At 40.1% G+C, this 18817-nt stretch overlaps 1 protein-coding gene across 1 annotated transcript in view; it reads right to left on the bottom strand.

The window, feature by feature from the left end:
* Window positions 1-18556, bottom strand: part of ARIH1 (ariadne RBR E3 ubiquitin protein ligase 1) — a 113591-nt gene extending 95035 nt beyond the window's left edge. Inside the window, exon 1 of the mRNA XM_077881785.1 lies at window positions 18071-18556. Coding sequence (XP_077737911.1) covers window positions 18071-18439 — 369 coding nt within the window. The 5' untranslated portion in view covers window positions 18440-18556. The remainder of the gene's footprint in view (window positions 1-18070) is intronic.
* Between the last annotated feature and the right edge of the window lie 261 nt (window positions 18557-18817).

The raw sequence follows: 18817 nt of genomic DNA, 5'->3' as shown, positions 1-18817 counted from the left end.
GAAGGCTCCACATAAGCATGTTTTCCTATCCCATTTCCACTCCACTGCTTATCATGAATGATAAAGACTTGGTATACTTTCTCAGATATAAACTAAGTCCAAGTATGAATATTTTTGGCACTGTCATAAGCTGAAAAGGATGACCACCCTGTTAAAAAAAAGAGGAAACATGCAGCGTTTCCTGAGAAATCTGTGGTGACCATAATATTGTCACAAGGCCCCACTTTCCATCAGTTATCACCCTTTTCATGTTCTTTGGATTTTTCTAATTTTGCCAATGAGAGAGGCCTCTAATAACCTCTTTTTTTTTAAGATTTATTTATTTATTTATTCATGGGGGGGGGGGGGGTGGAGAGAGAGAGAGAGGCAGAGACACAGGCAGAGGAAGCAGCAGGCTCCATGCCGGGAACCCGACGCGGGACCCGATCCCAGGTCTCCAGGATCACGCCCTGGGTCAAAGTCAGGTGCTAAACCGCTGAACCACCCAGGGATCCCCTAATAACTTCTAATAGTTATAACAAGACTCTACTCGTCCACACAAAAGTCAATTATTTCGCTTCTTTCCTAAAAACCAACAAATCTCTTTGGAAGTTAGGGCTTTACTTAACCAAGCAGTGAAGGTGGGTCAACACACAACACAATGAAACACAGTAGGGTTCACCGGTATAAAAATAATTCTTCAAAAGACAAACTGGTAAGTTGTGGGATTTCAGGGTAATGGCAATACACTAAGATCCTCACTTTGAAAGCCAGGCCAGGGCCAAGTCCAGAACAAGAAAATAACTGAGATTAGGTCACAGATGGATAAAAATGAGCATGAAGGGTCCTCAGTTACTGCCTTTATAATCAAGTACTTATTTACATATCTGCACTTCCTACATCAGGAGCCCTGGAATGTTCTCCACTCCTCTCTATACCCCTACTGCGCCAAGCACACGTACTGAGGGGAGTATATAGATGTAAAAGTTAGGTACTGATTTGGCAGAACATGGTGGGAGGGAGATGTAAGGGTCTCAGGAACAGTAAGATCTAAGAGGAACAAGTTCAAGATCGACAGTGGCATTAGAGCAGATAGAAAGGCGGCTTTGGTCTTTTAGCTTCCTATCTTAAAGTACTTACACTAATTATCTTTTTGCCACTTGTACTTGAATTTCATAACTGGATAAAAACTTCAGAAATCATCAAATACAAATGTTTTCTTTTGTAAGGGCAAATTCAGACTATAGCCTGATTTAGTCTAAGGTCACACAGCAACATACACAGGACTAGACTCTAGTCCTAGACTATAGCATACAAGAGTTTTGCAAAATGTGAATTAAATAGACAAAATGATTGTTATGTACTTAAAAAAGTTTTAGAATACATGCTGCCCTACATATGAAATTTTTAGATACTGATTTTAGTAAATTTTTTAAATATATTTTATTTATTTATTCATGAGAGACACAGGCAGAGGGAGAAGCAGGCTCCATGCAGGGAACCCGATGTGGGACTAGATCCCGGGACTCCAGGATCACACCCTGGGCCGAAAGCAGACACTCAACCACTGAGTCACCCAGGCATCCCTGATTTTGGTAAATCTACTGTATTACCCAAAAGGAGGCTGGCTGCCCTGAACCCACTTTGGAGGGCTTTCAAGTTCACAAATGTAGCATCCAAAAAAAAAAAATTGCATCAATTTTTTAAAATCTCCTAATACGATAACTAAAATCTAGCCTCATAGCCATATCCCTATATCTTACCCTTCCCTTTCCACGTGTTATCTGTGGTAACTAGCCTTCGAGATGCCCCAAATGATCCTTCCCTTCTGGTATTTGTTTAGACCCCCTTTCACAGTGGGTTCCAAGGCTAGATCATAGAAGACATAAGAACAAGGGACAAGGGGTGGCTCAGCAGTTGAGCATCTGCCTTTGGCTCAGGGCGTGATCCCGGGGTCCAGGATCAAGTCCCACATCGGGCTCTCTGCATAGAGCCTGCTTCTCCCTCTGCCTGTCTCTCTCTCTCATGAATAAATGAATAAAAATATTTTTAAAAAAAAAGACATAAGAACATACCTCACGCTTTCTTTGATAACTTCTTCTGGAGGAGGGAAGACACTAAAAAAGCCCTATGAAGAGGCCCATGTGTTGGAGATGGCTTATTCACCAATAGCCAGTGAATTAGCCATCTTGAAAGCTCTTCTTCAGCATAAACCAAGCCTGCAGCTTGTAATGATTACAACCTCATTAGAGATCCTGAGCCACAACCACTCAAAACTAAGAGATAATAAATGTTTGTTGTTTTAAGCCACTAGACATTGGGATAATTTGTTATGTAGCAATAGATAACTAATATAAGTGACTCATCTAAAATCAGAGTCAATTAGCTACAATGAAAAGTCATTCTAGTATTGTAAAGTTTCTGTATGCAAATATGAAGAAAACAGTACAAGAATTTGGCTCAAACAGTCCAACTAAAATCTTTAAAAAGTTTAGTACAGCAGAAAAAGCTTTAAAGTCAGAGCACCTGAGTGGTACAGTCGGTTAACTTGACCCTTGGTTTCCACTCATGTCGTGATCTCAAAGTGGTGAGACTGAGTGCTGCATTGAGCCCTGCACTGAGAGTCTACTTGGGATTCTCTCTCTCCCTCTGACCCTCCCACTCATACTTGCTCACATTCTCTCTCTCTCTCTCTCTCTCCAATAATAAAAACCTAAAAAAGAAAGAAAGCAAGCTTTAAAGTCAAGAAGACCCAGTTTCAAGGACCTCCACCAGAAATCCATTTCTCAGCTTCTCTTACTTCAAATAATTCATCTGTATAATGGAAATAATACTATTTCCCTTGGATTTATAACAAATTAACACATGTGAAAATACCTAACACTTTCCACAAATGTTAGCTATTACCACTTTTGTCTATGTGAGTCTCCTTACATAAAAATTAGTAAATTAGATCTTTTTCCCCCTGCATACTGTTATTTTCTCAATCACAGATTCCTTACTCCACTCTTTAAAATGTCATACTTTCTGAAAAAAAAATATATGAAAAATAAAGAAAAAAATTTAAGTGTCATACTTTCTGGCTGCAATCCAAGTTCAAAAGTGCATTCTACAGTCCACAAAGTAGTTGCTTGCTTCCATGGTATGCAGGCTTCAAAAACCACTAAGACAAATCCCATAGACTAAAGAATATATTGAGTTTTTAAATATTTACTGTTCCCTTTTCAAGTAGAACAGCTAAGAAGTAAACCAGCATTCCCATCCAGAACTGCAAAAGCCAGATAATGCCCAGATATCATTTGTCTAAAGGAACTAGTGATTTTACAAATGTGGTGGCTTTTACCTGGGAGCACTTAAAAACTCTGGAAGCAAGCAGAGGATTGCTAATCTATGACAGAGGTCTGCTAATGGGAAACAGAATAGTGGTCCCCCCCCTCCCCAAGATGTTCACATCCTAATACTTGCAATCTCTGAGTGTTAAATTACATAGTAAGGGTAAAGTAATTAATGTTGCAGATAGAACTAAACTGGTAGCCAGCTGATCCTAAAATAGATTATCCTAGGTTATCCAGGTCAACCAAGTATAATCAAAGAGTCACATTCAAAGTGAAAGAAGTACAGGGTGCCTGATTGGCTCAGTCAGTAGAGCATGTGATTCTTGATCTCAGGATCATGAGTTGAAGCCCCGTGTTATTTAAAAATAAAAAATTAAATTAAAAAAAAGTGAAAGAAACGCTGTGAGATTTTTTTTAAGTGGAAGATAAGGGGGCAAAATAGAAGAATCAGAGAGATCTGAAGATGCTATGCTACTGGCTTTGAAGATCAAGTAAGAGGCCCCAAACTTAAGGACTGCAGGTAGCCTTCAGAAGTGAAAAAGTGGGTGAGATAGCCCCGTGAAGCCCACTTTGGGCTTCTGACATTCAGAATAATGAATTTGTGTTTTAAGTCATTAAGTTTGGGGGAACTTACTACAGCAAAAAAAGGAACTAACAGTGAGACTTAAGGGAGTGTCTCAAGAAATGGAGGCATGGTTGGTATTTCCCTCAGGACACCTGCTGAATCCCTGGACTAAATAAGAGGCCAAGACTAAAAATCTAAAGGTAAAGTCTCTGAAACCAGAGTGGTGCTTCCAGCAGTCTTGGGAGTCAGTGATTAAAGTCTGAAATCCCTAGGGAAGTAACTGCTGAGAAGACAGCAGGTTCTTAGTTGAAGCCTCCTAAGGGCCACAGGTAGATGAGAGAGACTGAAACTGAACAGTTTGGAGCTAGAACTTAGCCTGCCTGGATTAAAGTCATTATTCACCACTCTAGCCACCAAGCAGAAGGAAGAATGAAAATCCTCTGGAGAAATCCATCATCATCCAGAATCTCTAAAATACATTATACCCAACATATGGCATGCAAGCAAAGGTATGTCAAATGACAGGAACACATGACTGAAAGCCGAGGGGGAAAGAAAAAAGCTTATGAAGAGACTAACAGTTACTGCAGTTAGCTGACAAAACTTGTAAGAATAAATGATTATTTTGCTGAAACAGATGAAAAAGAAGTCACCAGAAAATCAGCACCTATAAAAAGGAATCAAATGGAAACTCCAGAATTAAAAAATACAATATTGGAAATTAAGAACTAATTAGGTGTTTAATAGCAGATCAGACAAAGGAAAAGACAGATTTAGAGACCCAGAAGATAAATCAGTAGAAATCATCCAATTTGAAGCAAAGAAAAGAGAAGATACACAAAAGAGCCCGGAACACATATGGCACGTAACAAAAAGCTCTAATATATGTGTAAATGGAGTATCAGAAGGAAATGAGATGAAGGCAGAGCTGAGAATTTCCAGAATTGACAAAGACATCACCCCTACAGAGTCAAAAGGATCTGAAAACCCAAAGAGATAAACACAAAGAAAATCACTAGACACAAAGTAAAAAAAAAAAAAAAAAAAAAATCACAAATACTCATATTAAAGACTTCATTAAGCTTCCTCCCACCGCAAACAATGGAAGCCAGAAAACAGCAGAATCTGTAAGGTACTGAAAGAAAACTACTACAACCTAGTATACACATAGCAAAATATTCTTCAAAAATGGCTTGGAAATAAAGTACGTAAGAAATATTTACTAAGGACCCAATATGTGCCAGCTACCATTCTGGGCACTTGGACTGCAGCGATGAATAAAACAAAGTCCTACTCTCACACAGCTTTTATTCTAATGTAAAAAATCAAGGCATAGACAAGTTAACAAGTAGAATATGTTGAGTGGTATCTCTGCTAGCTCCTCCTTGAAAAAATTAAGCCTGCCATTTCCAACATCTTGCCCCTACTAGTCATATCTTAAGATTCGGATTTCCTAGATTTTATTTAAGAACAGAGGTGACGACTTCTGTTAATACCTCCCAGGGTATCTAATCTAACATAGCTAATAATAAATAAGTTTCTGATTAATCAGTATTTAATTTTTAATTTATAAACTACTGCTAATTCAAAATGAATTCAAATAATGTGGTTAGTCATATTTACCTATTTGCAAGCCTACATGACATTTTTTTTTCCTTTTTTTTTTTTTAACATTTTATTTATTTATTCATGAGAGACAGAGAGAGAGAGGCAGAGACCGAGGCAGAGACCCAGGCAGAGGGAGAAGTAGGCTCCATGCAGGGACTCCCATGTCCTGACTCCACGTCAGGAGTCCCCTGACGTGGGACTCTATCCCGGGTCTCCAGGATCAGGCCCTGGGCTGAAGGCAGCGCTAAACCACTGAGCCACCAGGGCTGCCCCTACATGACATTTTCTTAATGATTCAGAAATATTTCAGAATATCAAAGCAGTAATTCTCAACCTGTTTGACCTCACAATTCCTTTTCACCTTAAAAATTATTGACACCAAAGAGCTTTATTTATGGGAGTTATAACTATCAATATTTATCATGTTAGCTACTGAAACAGAATTTTTAAAATATTTAACTCATTAACAGTAACAGATCCCATTAGAGATTAACACAAAAAACACATATGAAAATAAATTATATGTTCTAACACAAAAAAGATGGTGGGAAGAGTACACTATTTCACATTTCAAAGCCTCTTTAATAACTGGCTAAATAGAAAACAGCTGGATTCTCCTATCTACTTCTGCCTTCAGTCTCTTGGATGTGTCGGTTTTTGTTTTGTTTTTGTTTTTGTTTTTTAAGATTTATTTTATTATTTTAGAAAGAGAGCAGAAGCAGGAGGGGCAGAGGGAGAGAGAATCCCAAGCAAATTCTGCCCTGAGCACGGAGCCCAAAGCAGGGCCGGATCTCACAACCATGAGTTTATGACCTGAGCCGAAACCAAGAGTCAGAGACACTCAACTGATTGCAGCACCTAGGCACTACTCTTTGATACATTGTTTTATTTGAAGAATAAAGGAAATGTGGCTCCATAAAAATAAGTAAAAAAAGAGGAGCACTTGGGGCTCCTGGCTAGCTCTGTAGATAGGACCTACAATTCTTAGGTTTGGGGTTTTAAGTTCAAGCCCCACACTGGGTGTAGAGATTACTTCAAAAAAATAAAATCTTTAGGGGATCCCTGGGTGGCTCGGCGGTTTGGCACCTGCCTTTGGCCCAGGGCGAGATCCTGGAGTCCCGGGATCGAGTCCTACCTCGGGCTCCCAGTATGGAGCCTGCTTCTCCCTCCTCCTGTGTCTCTGCCTCTCTCTCTCTATCATAAATAAATAAATAAATCTTTAAAAATAAAATAAAATATTTTTAAAAAATTTAAAAAGGAGCACTTTCATAGGCTTTTCAGTTAATTATGGATATTCTTTTTGATATTACACCAAAATTCAAAAGCACACACATGCACAAGCAGGGAAGTGGCAGATGGAGAGGGAGCAGCAGGCTCTCTGCTGAGCAGGGAACCCAACTCGGGGCTCCATCCCAGGATCCTGGGATCATGACCTGAGCTGAAGTCAGACACTCAACCAGCTGAGCCACCCAGGTGCCCCAAAAAGTGGTTGTTTCTTAAAGGTTGTTGGTAAAATCGGAAACCATGTCAAAGAACTTTTCATATCCTTATATTAAAATCTGGTGTTCAGGGCAGCCCAGCTGGCTCAGAGGTTTAGCGCCTGCCTTTGGCCCAGGGCGTCATCCTGGAGACCCAGGATCAAGTCCCACACATCGGGCTACCTGCGTGGAGCCTGCTTCTCCCTCTGCCTGTGTCTCTGCGTCTCTCTCTCTCTCTCTGTATAAATAAAATCTTTTAAAAAATAAAATCTGGTATTCTACCTTGTACTTTGAATGGATCATTTACCAATATATGATAAAGAATTATTATAATTGGTCAATGGAAAACTGGACATTTGGAAAATATTGGTTAAGTTACACAAATCTTCCAAATACTGATAGATTTTATTACATAATATTTCATCAGAAGTTTTTAAGTATTAGGAAGCAGTCAGTCTCACAGTGGCAAATAGAAGTTTTCCAAAATTCTAATTTTCACTTAAAAATGTTATCACTGGCAATACACTGTAAGCAGGTTTCCTTGAAATAACAGGTATATTTCATTCATTTGGAGAAACAGTCACCATGTTTGCCATTTTGTCTAAATGACAACCAGTAAGTCATTCCTCAAGAAAAAAATGGTTCCATCAAACAAGCAGCTTATTCCACTCACAAATCAAGCTGCATAAATGTTTATCATCAAGACAACCTAACTTTAGTATGCCCAAGTGCTTCATGCATATCTCCACCTAAGCCTAATTTACCACCTAAGCTATGAAAAAGATGTGTACTTAAAGGGATAAGATATATAATAAAACTAGTAACTTAATACTACTTCTTCCAGAACAAGTGAAAATGGTACTTCTTACTGTGTGTAGAGGCGAAGAATACAATGATTACTCATCATCAGTGCCCCTGATTTGATCTGTGCTAGGATTCCCATGGTTTTACCTACTCACTGCTTTCTGCATCATCAGTACAAAGGTCAGCACATTACATAGGGCAAACGTCTTAATATTATCATAATAGTTTTGCTCTCAAGGACCACACTTGGAGAATTACACCATTACAGTGACTCAATTGTTTTTACATCACTGTCAGTTTTATAAAGTGCCAGGAACTATCTGCAAATAATAAACCTTAAAAGTGTCACTATATTCAGAGGACTTAAAAGGCTTGTCGTCTTAGAATTTAAACACTTTTTCTTGCTTCTTACATTATCACTGTGGCATTACCTACCAATCATAAACTAACTTATTAGCACCAGAAGAAAATCTGGCTCCCTTTGGTTTATGATAAGGAAACTGAGGAAGCAAGCATTTACTAGGCAAGGACAAAAACTTCAATTATTTACTGAGTTTCTATTATGGCCAAGATTGTTAGGGTGCCATACACTATGGATGCAGAAGATGCAGCTCTTATAATCAAAACCCTCCTATCTACTAGCTAGCTGGAGAGACTTAGGTATTGGGATGGCTATATTACAACCTCATGTAGGCTATGCCAACATCCATATGAAGTGCTATGCAAACAAAGATAAGGAAGCACTAGAAAGGTAGAGAAGAGGGACCTGGTAAGAGATATGGTAATAGCTGGGCAGCATGTGAATAAGAGTTTATCAGGCAGTTGAGAGGAGAAAGATCTCCACAAGAGGGAGGAGCATGACCAAATTTAAGAAAACACAACTGTGTATTTCGTATTAAGAAATTATAACCCCAACACAGAGCAATGAACAGAAAGAAATTTTGAGTGGTGCACTTAGGGGTGATTGGAGAATCAGGAACAGCAGCAGCTGACACTGAAAAAATCAGCTGACACCAAGATGAGGAAGCCATGAATGCCATATTAAGGAATCTGGACTAGACTTAATAATAGTAGAGGGTGGGGTGAGGGGTGGACAATGAAGGTTTTTTTTAGCAGGAAAATGACTATTATATTTGTATTTGGTAGTATGACATAGACTGGAAGCCTGGAGACAATGAGGCGAAATAAAAAGAGGCCCCAGATTAGGATTAGTTAATGGAAAAAAAAAAAAAAAAGAAAGAAAGAAAGAATGTAAATTTCAGATATAACTTGATCAGGGCTAAGCACTGGATATGGGAAATGCAGGGGGGAAAAAAAAAACTAAGGGTGACTGTCAAATTCCAAGAACAGTTAACAGTTAAGTTAGTCAAAGAAAGAAGAGCCTTGAGAAGAGAATGCAGTAAATTTGGGTTTCAAATGGCTTTCAGAAATACCTGTCCAAAATGTTACAAATGTCAAGGTTAGCTGGCCACAGGTTTCTACTGTAAATACTTGCTAAGAATCAGAAAATACTTCTTTCTCAGTCTCTAGCTTATACTTAATCCCTTTAAAAATGTACAATTGTGATTAAGAGAAAGAATATACTACCAAGTAATTGGAGCCTGTTAATATTTGAATCAGAAGTATGACAGTTTCAAAGGAGATCGCAAAATAAGCCTGGGGAGAAGTGTCTGGGATTATAGCTATTCTTAGCTTTGTCTAAACAAATGTCTTAGTAATAAGGAAATGTTACCTAATACTTCATTATCTGCTGTACTTTTTGCCAAAATGTATTAAGTGTCAGGTCACTTCTGACACTTCCTTTAAATGGAACATAACAAAAATGAAAAATGCTATTGAATGATGTTTACATTAAGAAAAAAAAATTACATGGAAAAACTTCCAGTACACTATTTGGTATTTCTCATTCAAATCCTCACAACCTTTTGACCATAATATCAGCATTCTCATTTTTTTTTAATGAAAAAAAGTAGAACTCTGAAAAGTTAATCTGCCAGAGCAGCTGCTATTTCAGTAAGAACTTCTTAAACTGCCTTCTGAGATACAAACTACCCATCAGTTTAATTCAAATACCAACTGGGTATCTACTATGCACCAAGATACATCAAGAACCGAGACATTAGGGAGGGACGTCTGGGTGGCTCAGTGGTTGAGCGTCTGCCTTCAGCTCAGGGCATGATCCCAGGATCCAGGATGGAGTCCTACATCGGACTCCCCGCAGGGAGCCTGCTTCTCCCTCTGCCTAGATCTCTGTCCCTCTCTCTCTCTCATGAATAAATAAATAAAATTTTTAAAAAGAATGAAAGAAATAAGACATTATTCAAGGTAAAGCCAAATGACCCCCAATCACTGATTAAATGAAAACTTAGGAATAAAGCAAAAATTCAGATTCTTACACAACTGTAGAAATCTACTGACTCTGTTAACACTTGCTATTCTTTTAGAATTGAAGACTCAAAAATGGCCCACATTTTAATTCACTTGAGCAGTATTGTCTTGCTCTATTTTAAAATGTTAGGTTTTTTTAAACACTGAGAGGAGAAAAGAGCAAAAACTGCCACTACTATCTCCACAAGCCCCAAAGGATACAGCCATCCCAGGTTAGAAGCCTCTGATTATAGATCATTTTCTCAAGTGATCATAAAATTTCAGCCTAAATAAATTCTCATTCTTATATTTATCCCATCATCTAATAGGAACAATTAAGATATTCAACAAAGTTACATAATTATAGTATAACATACAAAAGATGACCTACCTATTGTTGAGGTCTTGGCAAAGTTATGGCCTGTGATACTATCCCTATTAAAAGAAAGTGTCTAATAGAAAATAGAAAAGCAGGCAACGTACATTATCAAAAATATAGATTCACTGTTGTATGAACAAAGAAGAGGGTCGTTGTTTGAACAAAGAAGTGGGTCTGATCAACTTCAAGAAGAAATGCTTCCAAGACAATAATTATGTTTAAAAACACAAACACAAAAAATAAAAAAAATAAAATAAAAACACAAACACAAAAAAATTTATCCAAAGAGCAACCCTATGAACAATGGGTGAAAGTTATAATAGCAGATTTTGATTCCATTAAAAAAAAAAAAAAATCAAGAGGGCTCCTGGAGCTCCACATCTGGCTCCCTGCTAGGCAGGGAACGGGCTTCTTCTCCCTCTCCCTCTGCTGCTCCCTCTGCATGTGCTCACTCGCTCTTTCTCAAATAAAATATATTTTTTAAATCTAGTTAAATTTGAAATGAGCTACATCACAAAATTGTTCAGTCACTTATTTGTAGTTGAGCAGAGATTAGAATGTAACAGAGAGGATTCTTAGAGACAATGGACAAAAATAGGGGCTCTCAACCCTGAGTGTGCATTAAAATAATCCAGGGAAAACTTTTTTTTAGTTTATTTTTTATGATTTTACTTATTTATTTATGAGAGATACAGAGAGAAAGGCAGAGACATAGGCAGGCAGAGTGCCTGATGTGGGACTCATCCCAATCCCAATCTCAATCCCAATCCCAAGGCCCCAGGACCATGACCCAAGCCAAAGGAAGACAGACACTTGACCACTAAGCCACCCAGGTGCCCCCAGGGAGAATTTTTCTTTAATGACAATGCCTGGTCCAAACTCTCAGAGACCCATTTTAAGTCTGATGTGGGGCCTGAGTGCCTGCATTAAAAAAAAAAAAAAAAAAAAACTCAAGAAAAGAAAGGTAAGACCGCATCAATGTCAATATACTGGTTGTGACATTATGCTATAGTTTTGCAAGATGGTATCACTGTAGAAAAATCAGCAAAGGGTATACAGGATCGCTATTGCATTATTTCTTGCAACTGCAACTAAAATTGTGAAAAAATCCCCAGGTGATTCCACTACGTAGCTAAAGTTAAATTTGAAGAATCTCAAATTCCTGCCAATTCTATGAGACTGCAAACTATTCTTTTAATCTTAGCCTTTGAAAAGTAATTAGGAAGGCTTATCATTTAAGGTTACAATAATACTCTGCAAAATCAAACACAAATAATTATAGCTAATCCAAAATAAAAAACCCAAACTACTATGCCTCTCATTTGTATATAAGTTAACTGAAGAAATAAGCATTATACAATGGTTGTCATTCACCTCTTGACTAAGCCAAATATCTATATGACAGTAGAGCCTTTACAATGGCCCCCAGGATTCCACCTCTTAGTCTTCACACTTTTGTGTAATCTCCTCCTCTTGAGTGTGTGGATACAGTTAATCACTTATAACAAGCAGGACACAAAGTGATGGGATGTCAACTGAGATGAAATTATAAAAAGACTGGCTTCTGTCTTAGGGGCTCTCAGACTCCTTATTCCAAGGGAAAGAAACTGCTATAAGCCACTTTCTGGCAAGGAACTTGTGTGTCTGCCAACAACCAGCCAGTGAAAATCTGAGGCCTGACAATAGCCACAGGAGTTATCCTTGTCAAGCCTTGAAAACTTCAATTCAGCTGATATCTTGGTTGCAGCCTTAACAGAAATAAGAGATACTGAGCCAGAAGCACCCAACTCAGCTGCACCCAGAATCATAAATGTTGTTTTTAAGTCACTAAGTTTGGGGGAAATTCAGGGTTAAAGATAATTAACACATACAGATACCACAGGTCAAACCCACAATAGAGGAATATAACCTGATGGCTTCTGCCTACCTTTTTTCAGAGTATTAAACCTCCCCGCGTCTGCAACGTTATCATCCACAATTTACAAATTGTTCTAACTTTAGTGGACCTCCCTGTCATCTGGACACCTTCCTTGTTCTCATTTCATTCAATTTCTTTTTTTTTTTTTTCATTCAATTTCTTAAAATGGCTTTCTCTTCTTTCCTATCTATCCAAATCCTAGCCATCTTTCAGATAAGACCCACAGATTTCTCTTCCATGAATACCTATTACTATTCACTTAGCACTTGATTAAACTACTTACTAACCTAATAGTTTTGAGTGTCTAAATTCAAAGAGATCACCGACTCCTTGAGAATGTCTTCTCATATTCTCTTCAACATTTGGTACAGAATTGAGGAGCACTTACAGTACCCAAAGCCTTATATTTTTTCCAACATATTAAATAAACTCAAATATTTTTGTCAAAAAAAAAAAAAAATGAAACCCAGGGGGTGAGGAAGGGTGGAAGGAAAACCAAGTGCTCCAACCTAGAATGTAAGATGCCTAGTTTGGTTTGCATGTTTGAAATAGTTAACTGAGTAAAGACCACTTTATCTGAAGGATCACAGTAACAATGACAAATCTCCTCCAACTCATTAGCCCAGCAAGTGTTGTCCAAGCTCTTGAAATTTTCCTTTTATTGGTTTCTTAAACAACTTACCTTCCACCATTAACCCACTTCTGTCATAATTTATCACTAGTGATAACACAGAAATACTGTTAAATTTCAACTAGATCAGTGGTTCTCTCTCTTTTTTTTTTTTTTAAGATTTTATTTATTTATTCATGAGAGACAGAGAAAGAGAGAGAGGCAGAGACACAGGGAGAAGCAGGTTCCATGCAGGGAGTCTGATGTAGGACTCGATCCTAGGTCTCCAGGATCACGCCCTGGGTCGAAGGCAGGCACTAAACCGCTGAGCCACCCAGGGTAGGGTCCCCTAGATCAGTGGTTCTCAAACTTTAGCTGACATCAGCATCACCTGGAATGCTCATTCAAACAGACTGCTGGACCCCATCCACAGAGTTTGATTCACAGGACTAGTGCCATAAGCAATTTAAGAAGAATTAATATAAAACTTGTGGCTCAAATAAGTTCAAGGAGAGCCGGTGGGGAAAAAAATAGAAGTTCAAAAGGAATAAACCATACCAAACACCTTTAACAACTTCAAGATACATACTCTCTCCCCTTCCTTTCCCTCTGCTACTCCCTACCCAAATAAATTAATCAATTTAAGTTCATTCTGATTTGCACACTTCAACTCATTTCTTGGAAACAATGAGCATCTCCAATTAACTAAGTTTTTAAAAGGATGTTAGATAAACAAAACATCGATGTAAGAAAAAGGCCAATCTAGTAGTTCAACTGTCTTAACTACTTCCCAGACTGGAAAAAAAAAAAAAAAAAAAAAAAGCAAAACAGAAATTGAAGGTTCAGGGATGTAAACAAAACTTGCCATTTGGAGGAAAAGCCAGAGCTAGAACGGACTCCTGAGCTGATATTTTACTGCCTCTCAATTTATGCTTGAAACCTCACCTTAGAAGTTCCTAAAGTCTTTTATTTAAATAAATAGATGAAATAAAATTAAAGATTACAAATCAACAGCAAACAGAAAATTTCCCCTGTAAGGATGAGATATCTGTTCTTTAAAAGAGGTTATTTAGCATAATAAATCTTATGCTAGACACCCACCCGCTTCTTTAGAACTCCTCTGTGACCACTCACATCCATCAGCCCATGCTCCTCTTCTGCAGCACATCCTTTAAGAGTGCTATTCCTAAGGCTTACTGCCCTTCTCACTCTATTCATTCTCCCTGAGTCAAAAATCATGACAGTAGGTGAACTAGGATTATTCCAGTGGTTGAGAACTATCATTGCAATGGCTAAAAATATATAAATGCTCAGGCTCCAACACAGACTTAACTAATGAACAACAATCTCTGGGAACGAAGCCCAAGGACCTCTATGTTCCCCACCTCTATATGCTCCTTAGGCAAGAACCACGCCCTCTATCTACTTAACATGGTGACTGGCATACATACAAGAGCACAACCAGCATTTGTTGAATAATGTTGTGGAAACACAAAATAGCAAGTTTAGATGCCCCTCAATTGCAGAATTGGGTAGTGTTTAATAAATTCCTGAGCTACTAAGGCAATTACATTAGAAAGCCACTGTTTAATAATACGAGTTAAGTAAATAGTGGTGGTACAGTAAGGCCTTTAAGTATGTCTCTAACATTGATGTAGGTTAAAGAAAATCCCTGACCTTTTCTTGAAAATTCACAAGATAATCTAGGTAGCCACAAGGATTTAAATATAACAAGACCAAATTAAACAAACTATAAAAAGAGAGTTATAGAAAGCTAGAAAACCAAGAGTCTTCTAAAAGAAAAAGTGTTAACTCATTTGAAGGCTAAAACTAACCTGCAGACAACTACAGATAACAGTATCAATCTAGTGTTGCCCAGATCCACTCTCCCCAAAGTAGTAATCAACTTCCCAAAGAAAAACTAATCTGGCAATCTTTTCACATTTCGATCTTTTTTCTCCCGCGTATTTATTTTCAAATTCACTAATAACACACTTGATTTCATATAGAATGGCAGCACTGGGGAGCAGGGGATTTAAGTTTTTTTAGAATTAACAAACAGCTCTCTAATGTGAAGTAAAGCAAGGGTTTTTAATGTGATAAACTTAAAACTTACTGCCACATTAAACAAATATTAAGTTTTTTTCATTGAAAAACCTAGACAACTGATATTTAAAACCTCAATACTAAGGGGGTCTTTTAATAGATAAAAATCCCGAAAAGGTCGCAAAATGAGCAAAATCAAAGGGCAATTTATAAAAGAAATACCAACATCGAAGAAACACGTTAAAAGTTCTACCTCATCTTTTAAGAATCAATTTTTGAAATGATTGTATTATCCCAATCAAGCACTGATGGGTGAGGGAAAATATAACCTTTCTGAAAGCAATGTCGTAGGTCATATATATCAAATGCCTCGAAAAAAGCACATCATTTCACTCAGCAACTCAATTTATCCTAAAAAACATAATAAAACATTCAAAGATCTATGAGGATATTCCCAATGAAGTTTATAAAAGCCAGAAACTAGAAAAAAAAATGGGGGGGGGGGTAATAATAATGGATTAAATAGTTTAGATTTATAATCCTGTAAACACTGGAAATGGAAAGAGTTATTAACAAGAAAAGTTGAGATTCCTTCTGTTTTTGTAATCTGCTTTTTTCTACTGAAAACATAAAAGAGAATATATATAGTATGATCCTGTCGTTATTAAAATATATGTATAGCTCACCCAGAGGTCTAGAAAGAAAACTACAGCTCAAATTTTGTGTATCTCTCTTGGTGTCGATCTCGTTTTTTTTTTTTCTTGCCTAGTCAGTTTTTTCTTACAGTATGCATGTATTACCAGTGCCACTTTTTTTTTTCAGTGTCACTTTTGAAGCTTAAATCTACGCACATAAAAAAACCACACCATAACCAAGGCCTAGTTTAGATCTAGTAAGCACACCATTTGGAAAAAAGTGACCTGGGATAGATCCTATTCTTGGATTTACTGATACTTCGAAATAGGAAACTTAACAAGGAATAAATATTTATATATTCAGGAATTCCATTTAAGAGCATCCTTAACAAGAAGTCAGCTAGAAAAAAAGACAGTTTTCAAAAATCAGGCATGGACACCTAAATAAACCCCTAGTATTTTGTGTTTCTTAAATAGTTCAGTTCATCTGCATTTATTCTCTCTCCTCTAAACTAACAAAGAAAGAATGATGTCATATGCATTAGCTACATCTCCGTTCCAGAAGTGACATAAGGAATTTTAAGGTTTAGCCTCAGTGCTTAAGATACACCTAAGAGCTGAGAAAGTTGGATGAGATTTACTACATGAAAACAAACAGTAAGTCAAATAAATTCATTATCCACGAATTTTTAAAACCTAATTAACGTCAAAAAACTAGGTAAGTGTGAAAAGATCAGATTTTACATACTGTAGTGGTAAATAAACAGAAAGAGAATTCAAGGTTTACTCTCAATTCTTTTAATAAAGTTTCCTCAAAAAAAAGTCTCAACTTAGTGGCTTAAGAACTGTCATACTTTTAGAATCCAAAAAAAAAGAACAATAAACTTAATCTTCCTTCTATGTCCCTTCAATTTCCTCCTCAGACTGCAGTATCCATATGAAAGTTTGAGACGTCCACGGTCTACTAGTACCACTATATATCACAGGTTTCTTTTTTTTTTTTTACTATTATTTACCATTTACTTTTTTTTTTTTTTTACTATTATTCAGAGGAGCCTAAATAGATGGCACAATTGGAAGTGCTGCTTACTAGACAATACTGTAAAAATCTGTTAATCATCCCAACTGAACAAGTAGGCAGTGACATACTACTGCCAATTTGCCAGTGAATATTAGTCAACTGATTTTTAAGAAAAAAAAAAAAAAAAAGGAATGACTGACATACAAGAAGCTAATAGTAACTAGCTTCTGTATATAGTTTCCTCACATGTAACTAGTGTTTTCTAAAAGTTGCACTGAATCAAGACGTCATTTTCATTCTACAGTTGTATCCCTCATCATAACTGGGTTCCTCCCCCAATCCCCCCAACCAAATGTAAACTTTGGACTTCCTCAAGCTGAGAAATGCAAAACCGGACTCACGATGTTACGTGAGTTGTGGTCATCAACTTGGACCAAGCCTAACTCTCCAAGAAATTCGAAAAAAAAAAAAAAATTATCAAGAAAGGAGTTCAGAAGCAGAAAGCCCCTACTTTCTAACTCACAATAGAGCCTAATATCAGACAGTACGCTGCGTTTTGTTTTAGCCGCAAGGCTGGGTATGCAATCTGCAGGGACTCTCCCGACGGCTTCGAGTAAGTGACACGCTACCCCTGGAAAAAGTAGCATTAGGTCCCAAACAAACAGCGAAGGCATTTAAAAAAAGAGAGAGAGAGAGAGAGAGAGAGAAGAGCAGAAGCCTCACCATCGTAAAAGAAGGCCCATCAGCACCTCTTCCGAGAAACAGTTCCCTTCCCCCACCTTTAAGTAGGCACTTAAGACTGCCAAGCAGATCCATTTCTTTATTAACTGGTGCCCACTTGGGGCAACCGTACACCAAGCGGCTCTTAGGCCTACTCCAACCCCTTCCAAAAGTGCTCAAGCGAGACTTGGAAGGCCGGGGTAACCCCCGTAGGGGCCGCGTTTTCCTGCTCTCCTCCACCCCCGCCCTCCGGCCCGGCCCGGCCCGGCCCGGCCCGCCCCGCCCCTGTGGGCGCTCCTCCGGCCGGGGGAAGGACACCGGGCCCGGGGACCCGCAGGGATCGCCCTCCAGCCCGCAGGACGAGCGCTGGGCGGCCCGAGGCCTCCGCCATCGCAGGACCCGGAAAGCGCCGCCCCCAGCGCACCTCCCCACGCCCGGCGAACCGGCGAATGTCTGCTTTCGACACCCTCCGTGCCCAGCAGAGGCGGCGGGGGAGACAGGCCCGGGAGGCGGCGGGCTGGGCTGCGCACCAGGCCCGGGCCTGCCCCGCGGGCCGCCGGGTCCGCTCCCCGGTCGGGTCAAGCCAGCGCGGCGGGCACCCTCACCTGGATGACCTCGTTGACCTCCCGGATACATTCCACCATGTGCTGCAGAATCTGCTCGGCCGTGAGCACCTCGTAGCGGTAGTCCTCCTCCTGCTCGTGCCCCGGCCCGCCGCCGCCGCCGCCGCCGCCGCCGCCGCCGCCGGGCCCCAGCGCGCTGCCGCCGCCGCCGCCCGTCTCCCCGCACAGCAGTCCGTCCCGCTCCCCGCCGACGCCCAGCCCGGGCTCCACCAGCTCCACCTCGCCCAGGTCCAGGTTGTCGTCGTCCGGCTCATCGTCGTCCTCGTCCTCCTCCTCCTCGGCGCCGCTGTCCTCCTCGCTGCACTCCTCGTCCTCGTCGAACTCGTAGTTGTAGCCCTCGTCCGAGTCCATGGCGCGACGCGCGAGGGCCCGGCGGACGCGGCCCTGAGGCGGGGAGAGGGCGGGGACGCCGAGGCCCCGGCTCTCGCTCCGGCTCCGGCTGAGGTCCGGACGCAGGCCTGGCTCCGGCCCCGCGGGCCGCGGCTCCTCCCCGGGCGCGGCGGCGGGCGGCGGGCGGCGGGCGGCGGGCGGCGGCGGCGGCGGCGGCGGGGAGGGCGCGGAGGCGGGAGGGACGGAGCGAGGGGGCTGCTCGCCGCCCGCCTCAGTCAGACGCGGCTCCGCTCCGGCCTCCGAGAGAAAACAGTCCCCAGCGCCACCTCCACGGCCGCTGCTACCGCTACTGAGCCAACAAAGGGGCGTGCGTCACCGCGTCGCGCTGCGTCGTCGCGT

Source organism: Canis aureus, chromosome 32 (genome assembly GCF_053574225.1).
Source record: "Canis aureus isolate CA01 chromosome 32, VMU_Caureus_v.1.0, whole genome shotgun sequence".
NCBI lineage: Eukaryota > Metazoa > Chordata > Mammalia > Carnivora > Canidae > Canis > Canis aureus.
The sequence above is the reverse complement of the archived record's forward strand: the minus strand, read 5'-3'. Positions and strand labels throughout refer to the sequence as shown.